This window comes from Arvicola amphibius, chromosome 1 (assembly GCF_903992535.2).
Source record: "Arvicola amphibius chromosome 1, mArvAmp1.2, whole genome shotgun sequence".
Lineage (NCBI taxonomy): Eukaryota > Metazoa > Chordata > Mammalia > Rodentia > Cricetidae > Arvicola > Arvicola amphibius.
Window position 1 is genome coordinate 143734112 of NC_052047.1, and position 15742 is coordinate 143749853.

The 15742-nt window shown below is 55.3% G+C and overlaps 1 protein-coding gene across 1 annotated transcript in view; it reads left to right on the top strand.

The window, feature by feature from the left end:
• The window catches only part of Muc5ac (mucin 5AC, oligomeric mucus/gel-forming), a 29305-nt gene extending 21794 nt beyond the window's left edge, over positions 1-7511 (top strand). Inside the window, exons 32-43 of the mRNA XM_038310898.2 lie at positions 132-2571; positions 2795-2994; positions 3443-3617; positions 3948-4198; positions 4331-4514; positions 4684-4885; positions 5343-5521; positions 5894-5984; positions 6111-6211; positions 6358-6389; positions 6879-7041; positions 7393-7511. Coding sequence (XP_038166826.2) covers positions 132-2571; positions 2795-2994; positions 3443-3617; positions 3948-4198; positions 4331-4514; positions 4684-4885; positions 5343-5521; positions 5894-5984; positions 6111-6211; positions 6358-6389; positions 6879-7041; positions 7393-7511 — 4137 coding nt within the window. The remainder of the gene's footprint in view (positions 1-131; positions 2572-2794; positions 2995-3442; positions 3618-3947; positions 4199-4330; positions 4515-4683; positions 4886-5342; positions 5522-5893; positions 5985-6110; positions 6212-6357; positions 6390-6878; positions 7042-7392) is intronic.
• Positions 7512-15742: the final 8231 nt, after the last annotated feature.

Here is a 15742-nt window from a genome sequence, read left to right on the forward strand (position 1 = left end):
CTGAGCACACAGCCAGCACAACCTTCTTGCATAAACCCAGACCAACGTCTGGGCCCTCAGCCAGAACCACCTCCACACCTCGAACCAGTGCAGTCTCTGGACAAACAGTCAGCACAGGGTCCACCAGAGACACCAGCACCATCTCTGTGCAGACAGCCAGCACCACCTCCACACCCCAAACAAGCTCACCATTTATAGAAAAATCTAGCACTACTGCTGGGCAGACGGCCAGTACTATTTCCACCAGAGACACCAGAACCACCACTGAGCAGACAGCCAGCACCACCTCCATACCTGGATCAAGTTCAACATCTAAAGGAAAAGCCAGGACCACCACCAAACCCCAAACCAGCTCAATTTCTGAGCACACAGCCAGCACCATGTCTACCAAGGGAACCAGCACCACCTCAGAGCAGACAGCAAGGACTACCAACACACCCCAAACAAGCTCACCCTCTTCAAGAACAGTGAGCTCTACCCTCAAAACTCAGACCAGTTCAACCTCTGGGCAGCCAGGCAGCACCGTGTCCATCAGAGACACCACATCCACCTCTGGGCAGCCAGCCAGCACGACATCCATGGGAAGAACCAGCACCACCTCTGTGCCTGCAACCGGAGCCACCTCGGGTCCTCTGAGCACCACAGGCCCTGGGCCTCATCCTGGGACGACTTCCTCCCCACTGACCACCCACTGCCAGCCCCAGTGCAACTGGACCAAGTGGTTTGACACTGACTTCCCGGTGCCTGGGCCACATGGAGGGGACCTGGAAACCTACAGCAACATCCTGAGGAGCGGAGAGAGGATCTGTCACCGGCCAGAGGAGATCGCACAGCTGGAATGCAGGGCTGAGAATCACCCTGATGTGCGGCTGGAGCATCTGGGTCAGGTGGTACAGTGTGACCCCACTGTGGGCCTGGTGTGCAGGAACCGGGACCAGCAGGACATCTCCGGGATGTGCCTCAACTATGAAGTGCGAGTCCTGTGCTGCCGCGTGCCTGAAGGCTGCCCTGAGACCACACATGCCACTCCTTCCAGCTCTCCAAGTGAGACTGCCACCAGTTCAGTTCCTGGAACCACTTCTGTTCATACAGCAATCAGCACGTCCATGCCTCAAACCAGGACAACCATTGTGCAGACAGCCAGCACCACCTCCACACCCCAAACCAGCTCACCCTTCACAGACAAATCCAGCACCACCTCTGGGCAGACTATTTCCACCAGGGACACCAGAACCACCTCTGTACAGACAGCCAGCACCACATCCACACCTAAACCTAAACCAAGCTCTGAGTCTTCGGCCAGTACTACCTTCAAATCTCAAACCAGCTCAACACCTATAGGACATTCCAGCACAACCTCTGGGCACCCAGCCAGCACCATGTCCACCAGAGACACTAGAATCACCTCTGAGCACACAGCCAGCACAACCTTCTTGCATAAACCCAGACCAACGTCTGGGCAGCCAGCCGGAACCACCTCCACACCTCGAACCAGTGCAGTCTCTGGACAAACAGTCAGCACAGGGTCCACCAGAGACACCAGCACCATCTCTGTGCAGACAGCCAGCACCACCTCCACACCCCAAACAAGCTCACCATTTATAGAAAAATCTAGCACTACTGCTGGGCAGACGGCCAGTACTATTTCCACCAGAGACACCAGAACCACCACTGAGCAGACAGCCAGCACCACCTCCATACCTGGATCAAGTTCAACATCTAAAGGAAAAGCCAGGACCACCACCAAACCCCAAACCAGCTCAATTTCTGAGCACACAGCCAGCACCATGTCTACCAAGGGAACCAGCACCACCTCAGAGCAGACAGCAAGGACTACCAACACACCCCAAACAAGCTCACCCTCTTCAAGAACAGTGAGCTCTACCCTCAAAACTCAGACCAGTTCAACCTCTGGGCAGCCAGGCAGCACCGTGTCCATCAGAGACACCACAACCACCTCTGGGCAGCCAGCCAGCACGACATCCATGGGAAGAACCAGCACCACCTCTGTGCCTGCAACCAGAGCCACCTCGGGTCCTCTGAGCACCACAGGCCCTGGGCCTCATCCTGGGACGACTTCCTCCCCACTGACCACCCACTGCCAGCCCCAGTGCAACTGGACCAAGTGGTTTGACACTGACTTCCCGGTGCCTGGGCCACATGGAGGGGACCTGGAAACCTACAGCAACATCCTGAGGAGCGGAGAGAGGATCTGTCACCGGCCAGAGGAGATCGCACAGCTGGAATGCAGGGCTGAGAATCACCCTGATGTGCGGCTGGAGGATCTGGGTCAGGTGGTGCAGTGTGACCCCACTGTGGGCCTGGTGTGCAGGAACCGGGACCAGCAGGACATCTCCGGGATGTGCCTCAACTATGAGGTGCGAGTCCTGTGCTGCCGTTTGCCTGAAGGCTGCCCCGATACCTATTGGACTCCCCCTGTGACAACACCCCTCAAGCCCTCATTTCCATTTGTGTCACCCTCATCTGTGTCCCCATTATCATCGTCGAGCCCTGCTGGACATTTTACCACTCCTTGTGTGTGCAACGTGTCAGGCCAACTATATCCTATCGGTAAGTGGGGTGTCTTTACGCAGCTTCCTAAGGTACTCTGTTCCTTGATTTTCTTCCGTGAAAGTTCTTGGATTTGGCAGATGGTGTCACAATTACCTTCAAACATTTCTTGTCTTTTTCTTCTTTCATTGAGTGGAAGGTTTTAGGTTGGCAACCCACTGTTTGGGGAGCAGACTTTTCTCGCAGTGCCTCTGCAAACTCTTCCTTTCTCTTGATCTTGCAGGATCCATGATCTACAACAAGACAGATCTGGACGGGCACTGTTACTATGCCTATTGCAACCTGACCTGCCAGGTGGATAGAGGGGTTAGTAAGGACTGCCCTTCCACCATGCCGACCCCTGCAACAGCTCTGTCCACCTCTACATCTCCCATCGTCCCTGTCATGGAGAGGAATCGGTGCAATGTGTTCCCTCCCAGAATGGTAAGTCTATCTGCTATCCTTCCTGGAGCCTGAGCGCCACTGTGAAGACCTTGGTGTATTTGCAATTATACTTCAGCTTAAGTTCTCATGAAGATCAGCAACCCCCAGTTGATACAGGATGAGTTTTGGGCTGAGTCTTTTTATGGCTTTGTGTGTCTGGTTATACCAGTACGGTATTGATAGTTGGGTAGTTGGGTGTTGGGCCTGAAGGTTAAAACTCCCCCCAATGAGAGTGAAGGTATCAGAGGTGATAGTACCCCCATGGATGTAGTGACACATGGAAGGGGGTGAAACTCAGGGGTGGGGCATTTCCACATTGTGGTCCCTCGTAGCCAGTTACATACTTTGGCAGGGATGAGGCTAAGACAGGGGCTGGAATGGGGATACAGAGCCTTGAGGTGATTCCCTGGCCCAGGACTCAGACCCATAGCTGGCTTTGTTTCTGCAGAAAGGGGAGAACTGGCCCATGCCTAATTGCTCCCAAGCCACCTGTGAGGGCAACAATGTCGTCTCCCTAAGTCCACGCCAGTGTCCAGAGATGAAAGCACCATCTTGTGCCAACGGCTACCCACCCCTGAAGGTGGATGACCAGGATGGTTGCTGCCAGCACTACCAGTGCCAGTGTGAGTGGGGATAGGGTTCAAAAGGGGGGACATATGACAGAAGAGGAGAGGATGAGGGCTCCAGGAAAGACTTTCCGTTATCAAGTTGGGGATGGGGATGCCAAGTAGAGAGAACTGAGTCCCAGAGCCATAGAGCCCAGTGGGGGAAGAGGAGGGTTCTCTGTGTCTCAGAATCCTAGCAGCTTATGAAGGACCTGCCAGGCAGGGACCATCCATATGTGTCATGAGGGTACAAAGGTCTCAAGAGTTTTTGATTAGGAGGCTGTGGGGGAGGGGCTGGAGCAGTTGCATAAGAGTCAGTCTATAAGGTAAGCTCCCTGGCACCCACAGGTGTTTGCAGCGGCTGGGGTGATCCCCACTACATCACATTTGATGGCACCTACTACAGTTTTCTGGATAACTGCACATACGTGTTGGTGCAGCAGATCGTGCCTGTGTTTGGACCCTTCCGTGTGCTCATTGACAACTACTTCTGTGACCTGGGAGACAGTGTTTCCTGCCCGCAGTCCATCATTGTGGAGTACCACCAGGACCGTGTGGTGCTGACCCGCAGGCCAGTTAATGGGATCATGACCAACCAGGTGGGAATTCCTCTGTGTGTGTGTGTGTGTGTGTGTGTGTGTGTGTGTGTGTGTGTGTGTGCGTAGGGGGTTGTGGCAGGTTTGCTCTGGGTTGGGGACCTATCTAAACGTCCTTGTGCTGTCTGTATCCAGATCATCTTCAACAACAAGGTAGTGAGTCCAGGCTTCCAGCAGAATGGCATTGCCGTCTCCCGTGTGGGTGTTAAGATGTACGTTACCATTCAGGAGATTGGTGTCCAAGTCATGTTCTCAGGCCTCATCTTCTCTGTTGAGGTGCCCTTCAATCTGTTCGCCAACAACACAGAGGGCCAATGCGGTAAGCTCCACTCTGGATGTTGTTTGGGTATTAAGAGCAGCCTCTCCATGGGTCTAGGGGTTTCTGGCTGTGCACACATGTGGTTCACATCTACTTGTTCCACGGTGGCTTCTCTGTACACTGGGCACAGCTCTGCTGCTCAGCTGGCTGACCCTCATCTCACCCGCAGGCACTTGCACCAATGACAAGAAGGACGAGTGCCGCCTGCCTGGAGGGGCAGTAACCTCTTCTTGTTCTGAGATGGCTGGCCACTGGAAGGTGCCCGACCAGCCTTCCTGCCAAGGGCCTCCTCCAACACCAGCTTCAGTGGCACCCAGTCCTTCACCGACCCCGTGTCCGTCATCACCACTCTGTGAGCTCATCATAAGCAAGTAAGATTTTACAAAGTGTGGTAGCCTTGCTGGACCCATCTGCCAAAAACTGCGGGTCCTCAAAAGGCTCCTAAGAATAATGAGACCAGCCTTGTAGCCTTGTTCTAGGGTCTGGGCACTAGGGATCTTGCTGGAATGCAGTGGCCAGGTGGACTCGTCTCTGGAGTCCTGTGTCAGTTCCTCTTGTTGCTATGAGCTCAGTCACTGCCTGCACCTGGGCGGCACACAGGGTTGCAGAATAAGGGAGGCTGAGGGGAGAGAGATTTGCAGCGACCAGTGCTCTGGCTGACACCTTTCCTGGCACACACCCAGAGGCGGGATGACAGGGTCATAGGCGCTAGGTCTCTTAGAACCTCACCTCTGAGGGGATATCACAGATGTGGAAGCCCCCACTGCGAGTGGTGACCCCGGCAGAATGGATGCACACTCCATCGTGTCTGTCTTTGCCCACCCACAGCGTCTTCCAGTCCTGCCACCTTGTCATCCCTCCCCTGCCGTTCTATGAAGGCTGCTTGTTTGACGCGTGCCACGGCGTGGACTGGGAGGTGGTGTGCTCAAGCCTGGAGCTCTACGCCACACTCTGTGCCACCAAAGGCCAGTGCATCCCCTGGAGAAGTCACACCAACAACACCTGTCGTGAGTGTCCAGCCCGGACCACCTTCCTGTCCTCTGTTGTGAGAATTTAGAGGCGCTAGGCAGACAGCTTGGGAAAGGAGAGGAGGACTTGGAGCCTCAAAGCTAGTCTTTCCTAGAGGGAAAAGCTCCAGGCTGTGGGTTTGTTTTCAGGAAAGGGGGATTATCTGAATCAAGGTGTTTGTGGATTTAGGGTCTGGGGTGCCAGCTGTTTTGGACAAGCATATGGACCTGGGGGTGGGGTGGGGGACAGGTTGTAGATAGCTACCGAAGGCTTCTGAGTGGGTGTCAGCACTCAGCAGCAGCTGGGGCTTGGAAGGTCCCAGAAGTGAGGCCTTGAAATGGCTTCTCAGGGGTGGCTCTCTCTCCACGCAGCATTCAACTGTTCTGATAACAAAGTATACAAGCCATGTGGCCCAACCAACCCTCACTACTGCTATAGGAATGACGACATCAGCACCAGCTTGTAAGTGTCTGCAATCTGCTCCCAGGGCTGACAACCCCTGCGCATCCAGCTCTGGCACTTGGCTTTCACTAGGCTGGGTTCTTTCTTACTTGGGGGTGAAGGGCCCATCAATTCTGTTTCTTACAGGATCCTTCAGGAAGCTGGCTCCTTCTCAGAGGGCTGCTTCTGTCCAGATAACACGACACTTTTCAGCACTAATGATTCAGTCTGCGTGCCTTCCTGCCAATGTATGTCCCCACAGGCATACACAGGGGTTGGGGCTTTGGAGGGGCAGGATGTGGCTTGACCCTAGATCCCGCTATAGTACCCAGCATGGGTCCTGGTCTTGCCCCATCCCTGTGGCCACCCAGAATGACAGGACCTCTCTTTACAGGGTGTCTGGGACCTCATGGAGAACCTGTGGGGGTAGGTATGGATGATGGTGGTTTGTGGCAGGGGCACAGAGTCTGAGGCAGGAGGTCCTGGAAACAAGGGCAGTGCGGGATGGAGCGGGGTTTTCTCAGTGTGCCAAAGGACGGATAAAGGCAGGGAGAGAGCTGGTGTCCGAACAGGATCTGGGAAGATCTTCTCTGGGGCTGCCCTGCCTGTGTTCTGGAGCTGCTGGGTGTCTCATGAGGACTGGTCAGCCCTGTTCTTCCCCAAGCCTCCTCCTATCCGGAAGAGATGTGGTAGGATGGAGAGGAAGGGCTGCTCACCAAAGCCCTTCTCCCACCTCTGTTCCTGGCCTCTGTGCCTGGCCTTCAGTGTCTCAGACCTGGCGCTCCTGAAGCCCCCTCCCCTGGGCTTGCGGTACAGCCCTCTCGGCATGTGGGGCCTGACTCTGAGGCTAGGCTGTAGCTGCCCTTGGGCAGAGCGCTCCTTCACAGGTCAGGTTCACGTATCATTCCTCCACAGCCGGGCCACACCATCAGCATCGATTGCCAGGACTGTGTCTGCAAGGAGGGCACGCTGACCTGCCAAAGGAAGTCCTGTCCCCAGACCACCTGTTCAGAGCCTGGCTTTGTGCCGGTGCCCCAGGCCCTAAAGGCTGGCCAGTGTTGTTCCCAGTTCAGCTGTGGTGAGCCTTTGCTTCTGTACCCGTACCCATAGGTAGGACTATCTCCTGAGGAGCCATAGGTCTCCTGGACCAGCAGCCAGCTCTGTGTACACGGTCCCAGGAGGAAGGGAGTAGAAACCTCGCTTCCCAGGGTTTACACATTGCTTGAGTATAGGGACCCTGCTGTGTCCTGTCTGGTAACGCCCTAGCAGGTGTTATTTAGGTGTGTGTTGTGGACACGCCTCTGCCCAGCCTGACCAAAGCCTGTTCCTGGGGTCCTGGGAACAGTCATGATATCCTGTGGTGGGGTAGACCCTCGGAGCAGAAAAGAAGCAGGGCAAGCCCAGCCCTGACAGCTTTCTCTACCCACAGTCTGCAACTCCAGCTTCTGCCCTCCTCCTCTGCACTGCCCGGAGAATTCTAGCCTGGTGGTCGTCTACGAGGAGGGAGCTTGCTGCCCAAGACAAAACTGCAGCAGTGAGTATCCCTGACCCTTCCACCAAGCCACACGGAGACCTAGAATTTCCCAGGACCGGTCAGATGAAACTGCTGATGGTGGGAGATGGGTTGTTGCTTGGGGTGGAGCCCTTGGTGGGAAGGAAGCCCGAGGTGCTCCAGCATCTAACAGCAGAACGTAACCATGTAAGAGTCAGCTGTGCCCTCGCAGGGCCCAGGCTACAGCCAGTATGTCTTTTGGACAGGTCAGAAGGGCTGTGAAGTCAACGGGACTCTCTATCAGGTAGGAACCAGTGGTGCTCAGGACTTATAGCCTGCAGGGACTGAGCTTCCCATTTGGGGCTCTCCACCAGCCCTTTGGAGCGTAGCTGGGGGTCTGAGAAGCTGAGGAGCTCTTGAGCCACTCTTGTCCCTGTAACAGAGCTCCTGCCCAGACCAATGGCACAAACCTATGTGGATGGAGTTCAGAGCAGCTCAGTTAAGGTTGGCCCCAGGATCCTTGCAGCCGCCAATACCTGGTGTCTGCATCCATCAGGATTCCTATCAGTTCTCCGCTCCCTGATGTCATACTGGGGATGCCAGCACCTCGTTTCTCCTAGCCGTCCTTTCCCCACACCAATTCCCCAACTATGTATCTTGGGTCCCCTGACATAGAGACATAGTTATAGGCTCTGCCCTGTGACAGCACCGGATTTATGGTCTCTTCACGACGAGGTAGCACTAAGAATCATTTCTTAGAGAATGGGTCCGCTTGGTGGGCAGCCAGAGCAACTGGCCAGTCAGAGTACAGGGCAGATCTCTTCTCAGCTTGAGCCCACTAATGCCCAGCCCTGACTCTTCCCAGCCCGGCGCTGTGATCTCCTCCAGCCTGTGTGAAACATGCGTGTGTCAGGCGCCCAGCAATCCCCATTCAGATGTCTTTGTGGTCAACTGTAAGAATGAGTTCTGCAACACCCAATGTCCTAAGGTGAGCACTGGCCCCTGCCTGCTCTCATCACCCGGTGCCAATGGCCTGAACTTAGGCGGCATACTATTCTTCCTGCAGGGCTCCGAATACCAGCCCGAGCCAGGACAGTGTTGTGGCCGGTGTGTGCCGAAGGCCTGCTCCTTTAAACACAGCAACAGCTCTGTCTCCTATTACCTTGTGAGTACCTGGGACTAAGATAGGTGACCTCAGAAAGGGGAATAGAGGACAGGAGCAACAGATCACAGGCTCTGCAGAGGCTCCGCGCAGGCTGGGGCAAAGTCACCACGCTCTCCAAGGACCTACTCACAGTCCCGGGGCCAGGTATAGAGAGCGTGAAACAGACAGCATTTGAACTGAGCAAACAGGGTCCTGGGGACACTGGACCCTGAGTGGCCTTAATCCTGGAGGCTCGGGGATGATCAGGTAGGATCCTGGGGACTCTAGGCTGACTAGGCAGGGAACCTTGGGGGGCACTTGAGAAGCCATCTCTGGTGGATATAGGCCTGGTCTCTCCCTGGAAGATAGTAGGTTGTGGGGAGACATAGGTTGGGCACTCACTATGCAGACTGGGCCTCCTTTCAGCCTGGTGAGTCCTGGCCAGAACCTGGGAACAACTGTGTGACTCATACGTGTGAGAATTTCCAAGATACACCCACAGTTGTGACAATGAAGATGGAGTGCCCCAAGATCAACTGTCCACTGGTAAGTTTGGGGTTTCCCACTACAGCCAAGGCGGCAACTCACCCGGGACGAGGGGCAGCTGGTGCTGCATGGCCGTGAGGCTTATCCACTCCAGGATAGGGGGTTCCCGCTCTTGTTTGTATTTGGCCTCTCGTCTCGTTCCTCCATTTCTGGATGCCTCATTGCTCCTGGCATTCACAATGGCCCATTGTTGGCACAGGGCCGGGCTCAGCTGAGAGAAGACGGTTGCTGCTATGACTGTCCCAACACCCAGCAGAGTAAGTGGGGGATCTGACAAGGAAGGAGTTGATCCCAGCCTGGGGCACCCAGGAAATGACTGAGCCGACACTGACCCTCCCTCTGCCTCATTTCCTGTCCTCCCAGAATGCGCGGTACACCAAAGACAGCAGATCATCCGTCAGCAAAACTGCAGCTCCGAGGGGCCAGTGAGCCTCTCCTACTGCCTGGGCAACTGCGGGGACAGCACCTCCATGTACGAACCCCAGGGAGCCTCAGGGGCAGTGTTCAGAGGAGCAATTGTTGGTGGGAGTGGGGTGGGGTGTCTGGTGCATTGAGGTCCAGAAGCAGGGTAGGGAGGGACAGAACCAGGAGGGGGGAGAAAAAGGGCGCTAGAGACTGCTATGATAACTGGAGCATCCCAAGGTGGCATCAGCAGGGTTCTAAGACCCTTGGGCTATACTGACTACTTTTGAAGCAGGATTTCTGTTTCGCGAAAACATACCAGAGGTACAAAAGCCCCAGTCCCACAGCAGTGACCTGCAGTGCATCTGGCTGCAGACGTAGGACACCTGGTGGCCAAGGGCAGCTGTGGCAGAAACTTTTGCCCCCAGGGAACTGGCAAATGAGAGTGATAGGGTTTTGAACACGGGGTGACAAAGACCTCGGGAGCTCGACACTGTGCCCGCTGGTTGCGCTGTTGCGGAGCCTGCGGCCGGCGCAGACAGCGGCCGGCAGGGCTGGGCGCTGAGCAGCTCTACCCACAGGTACTCCCTGGAGGCCAACACCGTGGAGCACAAGTGTGAGTGCTGCCAGGAGCTGCAGACCTCGCAGAGGAATGTGACTCTGCACTGTGACGACGGCTCCAGCCGCACCTTCAGCTACACCCAGGTTGAGAAGTGCGGCTGCCTGGGCCAGCGGTGCCACGCTCCAGGTGACACGAGCTACCCAGAGTCCTCAGGATCAGAGTTCAAGTCCCAGCAAAGTAAGGGACATGGCCAGCAGTGAGCCCTCAGGGCCAGCAAGGAGGTGCTTGGGCTTTCCCAGGAAGCTGAGCGGCACCGCTGTCCCAACAAGCCACCCAAAGTCCTCCTGAGGCCAGCAGGACACTTGCTGCTTGTTCGAGTGGCTGGCATTCCAGACCTTCTGCCTGCCCACCACTTCCTCTTCAGGAGGGACATGGACCCCAGCTGTCCTTGGGGTGGGAGCAGTCCTATCCACCGATTAGGAGCATAAGGGCACCGGGCTCCTTTGGAAAGAACGTCAGTATCACCAAAGGATCCCATGAAGGAGTCACTTGGACGCGGGTGTCACCTGCTTGGCCTCACTCTCACCTCAGCCCTGTACCTGTGGCCCCTTTCAGGAAATGGCCAATTTGTTTTATAAATACAGTCAGAGCATTTGTGAATTCTCTCTCTCTCTCTCTCTCTCTCTGTGTGTATTATTTTTTAAAACATGTCCATAGATATAGGAACTGCACAAGGACAGGCCTGGACTTCAGGGGGTCTTATTCTTCAGGCTGTTCACTAGGGGCGTGGCAGCCTGGTGAGGACCACTAGGGAGCTCTCGGCCTCTACTTGCTGGGAGGACAATAGCTACACAGGGGCTAACTGGAGCCTGGACGAAGCTCAGAGTCAGAAGCATCCTCGGAGAGGACAATGAGGGAGAGAACGAATGGGTGAGTGAATGAGTGAATGAACTAGTGGCCGAGGAGATTAGTGAATGAGTGACGGACGGAATTAGTGGGTGAGCGAGCGCGTGAGGGAGGAAGTGCCTGGATGACGGAGGCAGTGAGTGAGTGCACACTGATTGAGTGGATAGCAAAGTGACCTAGGGAGGATAAATGACTGGATCCGAGAGTAAATGGATTAGTGGGTGAGTAAATGAATGAGCAGACGAATGAGCGAGCTGCTGAATAAATGAATTAACAAGTGGATTAATGTGTGAGTGGACGAAGGCACGGGTAGCCAAGTGGGTGAACGGATGAGTGGACGAAGGCGTGGGTGGCCAAGTGGGTGAGTGAATTGGTGGATGAAGGCGTGGGTGGCCAAGTGGGTGAGTGAGTACGAACATGAATGCATGAGCCAAGCAAGTCTAGATATCCTACTACCTAGAGAGAGAGAGATGCCTGAAGTGAGGCCTGAGTAGCCCATGGGCAGCCCAGGATCAAGCATATTCCTCACTCCAGTGTTCAGGAGCTCCAGACCTCATCAAGAGCCAGCATATGGAGGATGCAGGGCAAGCATCCCTAGAGCAGACACTGGGGTGGCTAATATGCCTTTTGGACCCAGACATTTGCTTGGAGGCTGTAGTTATCTCTTGGCAGGGCAGGAGATGAACAAACCTTGTTGGATGCCTGGAGGGATCCTGGGGCTCAGGCTAGGGTCTTCAGACCTGCAGTCCCTGGGCAGGTGGGTGTGTTCAGACTGTCTAAATGTCTCTGGTGTGGCATGCGGGGAAGAACACAGTTCCCACATCCAGGTCTTTGCCTCACCCACCAAGGCAGCATGCTGGTGGCCAGCCTAGTGTACACAGGAGTCCGGACTCCTGTATCCAAACCCAGCCTCCAGGAATTCAATCTCCATTGATTCTGTTTTATGCTGCCTCAGATACAAGAACCAGGCTCAGTCGGTCTGGTCTGGGGCCCAGGGGCCTGCAACCCTTCATGGCCTGTTGGGAAACCTGCTTTGAGAGTTCAGTTGTGTTCCTCAAAGCCGCCATAAGGTGGTGCAAGCTCAGCTCTGTACCTTTGTAGTGTTCTGGATCTGGGCTTTTGTTCTTGGGTGGACTGTCTGTTGGGAGCAGTGAGACCCCAGATCCTGAATTTCTTGTAATCCCCTGATCTGAGTGCCTACAGCTGTTCTGAGCACGAGACCTTCAGGAGTTCTGATGGCAGAGTGGTTTCTGGTGGGTTTGGCTGGGGCGTGGCTATCTCTATATAATCTGCCCCTGAACAAAATAAAGGGGGCATTCTTGGGGAATTCAAGGATGACCCATGTCTCTGTCTCTCTGTCTGTGTGTGTCTGTGTATTTTAACCTCCAGCCCCTTGCCTAAAGCTCGGTAACAGGGTTCAAGAGCACCGAACGCAGACACGGGGGGGGGGGGGCGCTGCGCAGCAATTGGAGGTTCCCACAGAGATATCGGCATTCCCCCGGACAGGCAAGCTTTGGGTTCAGCTGGAGAACCACAGTCTGTCTGTCTGCTCTGCCAGTAAGGCTTGGGCTGGTCCCTAAGGCACCTTCAGGTCCTTTCTGCCTGAGTGTAGTCTTCAAGCTTAGGAAATCAGGGGTCACCAGAGATACACCCAATCCCTATATCGGGTCCCTAGATCACAAAGAGTTTTGGTCTAATGGCTGGTCTCACAATATTTCCTGGCATTGGGTTTCAGGCAGACAAGTCCTGCCTGTGTGTTATTAGGAGTTCCAAACTTCTAGGTGAGTCCTACAGCTGCTCTGCTTGCTTGGACTATTTACTTCCGGTGGTATGGGCTGTCTCAAAGCCTGATTCCTATCCATGGTCAGTGCTGACACAGCCACTCCCTGGCTGAGACCCTGTGACCCTTTGCGTGAACCCTGAGGCTCGCTGGCTCTGCAGGTCTGCTTGGCTGCCTGGGTCACCCCATTGACCTCTCAGTGGCTGCCAGGCTCTAATCAGTGTCCTTGCCCCTGGAGAGGATCAGGTATCCCACAGAGCCGCCTCTTCCTCTCAGAGTGGGTAGTGCGGTGATGACTAATCCCCTAGCTCTCCGAGTACCTGTAGGCCGAGGTCCTCCGTCTGCGTCACTTCTGCCTAGAACCACGGCAGGTGTGCTGGCAGGAAGCAACAGGATCGCATGCCTCTGGGTGGGAGTGGTTACCTTCTTTACCTGCACACCCTGCCCACCGTAGCCTCGGCCAAATTGCGCAATGCACTGTTTCTGGAAAGAGCTGAAGAACAGGACAGGGGCCCCCACACACCTTGGTAGTCTACACCCTGACCACAGGGGTAGCCCCTTGACCCCACACCCTGGACTTTACACGGAACAGGGAAAGAAAACATATCTGAATGAGGCCCCATAGACCTGGGCTGCCCAGTTACTCCAGAGGCCGTGGGGTCTTGAGAAGAACTAACTTTAGGAGCTTTGTAGGAGGCGCAAAGTTGAGTTCCACCCTCCATGTTTTGGGAGCTTCCAAGTTGAGAAGAGGATAGACAGAGGGCAGGGTAGGCTCCTGACCTCTCATCCAGTACCCCCAGCACCTTGCTTTCACCTGCAGTGGGAAACCGCTTAGTCTGAGGCCAGTTCCCTGTGACTGTCCTGAGAAGGCAGAGTGGAAAGGGGACCCCAGTCTAGCTGTCTGTGGGCAAGAGGGAGCAGCACAAAGCTGAAAGGGGATGGTGGCTCCTCTCTCATTCTCCCACCCACAGGGGCCCAGAGAGCACCTCAGCTGTGCTGAAGAGTGGGCTAGCCCCCCAGAGACCACACCTCTGACATTTCCCAGGAGGGTCGCCTTACCTCACGTACTGAAACACAGTCGGGGGATAGGGCAATTGGGTGTTCCTGTCGCTTCTGGGATCAGATTTCTTCCTGCACCCCAGCCAGTAATACCAGGATGGGGGCAGCTCCCTCCCCACCCAGCCTTGCTCAACATGAAGCCGGGTCTGGGGTTTCCTCTGTGACTACATCAGTTTCCTACTGACCCTCTGCCCAAAATCTCCCACAGTCTGAGGCTGTGCCTGTCTTCAGCAGGCAGCTCTCGAGCCTTAATGAGCACCCCTGAGACTCCCTTTCCTGCTGTGAACCCTGGGGGACCTGGGAAGAAGGACCCCAGTATAGAAACCATGTACTCAGAATGCGCTTTAGGCCTACGTTTCTGGTTCCCTGTTAAGGCAGCCCTGGTGGGACCAGAGCCTGGGTTAGCTTAGGAAGTCCCCGGCAGCTCCCTGAAACCTGGGATGTTAAACAGCTGTCCTGAGATTGCATCCACACCTCCAAAACGTCTCTGCAGTGATGACTGGGCTGGTTTGCAAATTCTGCTTCTAGAGAGCTTGGTGCCATTGCTCAAGTGTTCACATGCAGGGGTGTGTTCGGTCATACCTGCAGGTCCCAGGCTGATGTGTGGATGTGGACGCTTGGGCTCACCTGGGCAGTCTGGGCCCCGCAGGAAGGAACTCCTTCCACTCCTCAGACAGTAACACAATTTCTCCTCTTCTCAAGGAGGGACGCGGCAGTAGCTCTGAGGTGATCATCTCTGGGCCTCCGCTGGCAGCCCCTCTCCAGGTATAGGAGTCTGAACTGTCCGGGCAAGAGACCCTGTGACTAAGTCATCCCTTCAGGATCCATTGTGTCCTTTTGGCTTTCTCATGACGACACTGGTGACAGCTCAGAACATACTGGCCCCAGGCAGCTCTGACCTTGTGTCCCTGGGAGCATGAACTCACAGGCCATGTGCTTCTTTTCCTTGCCCCTTCCCTGCTATGGGGGGATGAGAGGGCCCTGGGACAGGGAGCATCTGAACATGATAGTGGAGTTCTCTGGATCCATGTCTCTGACAAGAGACCAGTTGTGCAGGATGGCTATGCCTTCCCTTTCCCAGTGCCCGGACCTGCATGGGGTGTGTCCTTTGGCTGGGTTGGGGCTTCCATAGCCCAGTAACCACAGGGGCCCTGAGTCTAGGTGGTATGAACTTGTTGGGGAGAGGCCAGTGCAGCCTGGGTGTGGGTATCCAGCTGGCTTTTGTACCAGACATCTTTCTCAGCACAGAGCCATAGCGGGAGGAGGTCACCGGCCTCTCAGTAAACCTCGCGGGTAGCAAGTCAACAACGGGGTTCCTGGAGGGGAGGGAAGGGCCTGTTTGTCCACTTGGCATCTCTGTTCAGGGACAGGACACTGAGGTCCTACTCTTGTTTGCTTCCCTCGATCTGCCTAATCCTGAGCAAACCCGGTAGCGGGGGGCTGCTTCTCACTTTTTCCTCTACACCAACCCCACATATGTTGCAATCTGCCCATTGGGGTCGGAGGCGGACTGCCCAACTGCTAAGAGCTACCATAAGGCCTTGGCACTGGGTAGGCATGCTGGGAATGGCAAGGGGCACTAGGCTGTGGCTGGGACACCTGGAACACCTGCCCCATCCTTTAGCTGCCTCAGACTCGTGTACCACTCCTGGATGTCAGCCTGGAGACATACCCACTCCTTTTCTGAGACCCCGCTTTCTCCCTGGCCCTTGTCTACATCTCACCTGGGCATTCGTGTCCAGGTGAGGTCTGAGGCTGCCCCTTTCTGTTCTTCTACCCACCTGTTCTTCAAATCACAGCCAGCACTGTACGTTCTGAGGGACCTTTTAATCCTGATGGGATTTTGAATTTCCAGGTATGTTGCAAAAATAGAACCAAGAGCTCCCGT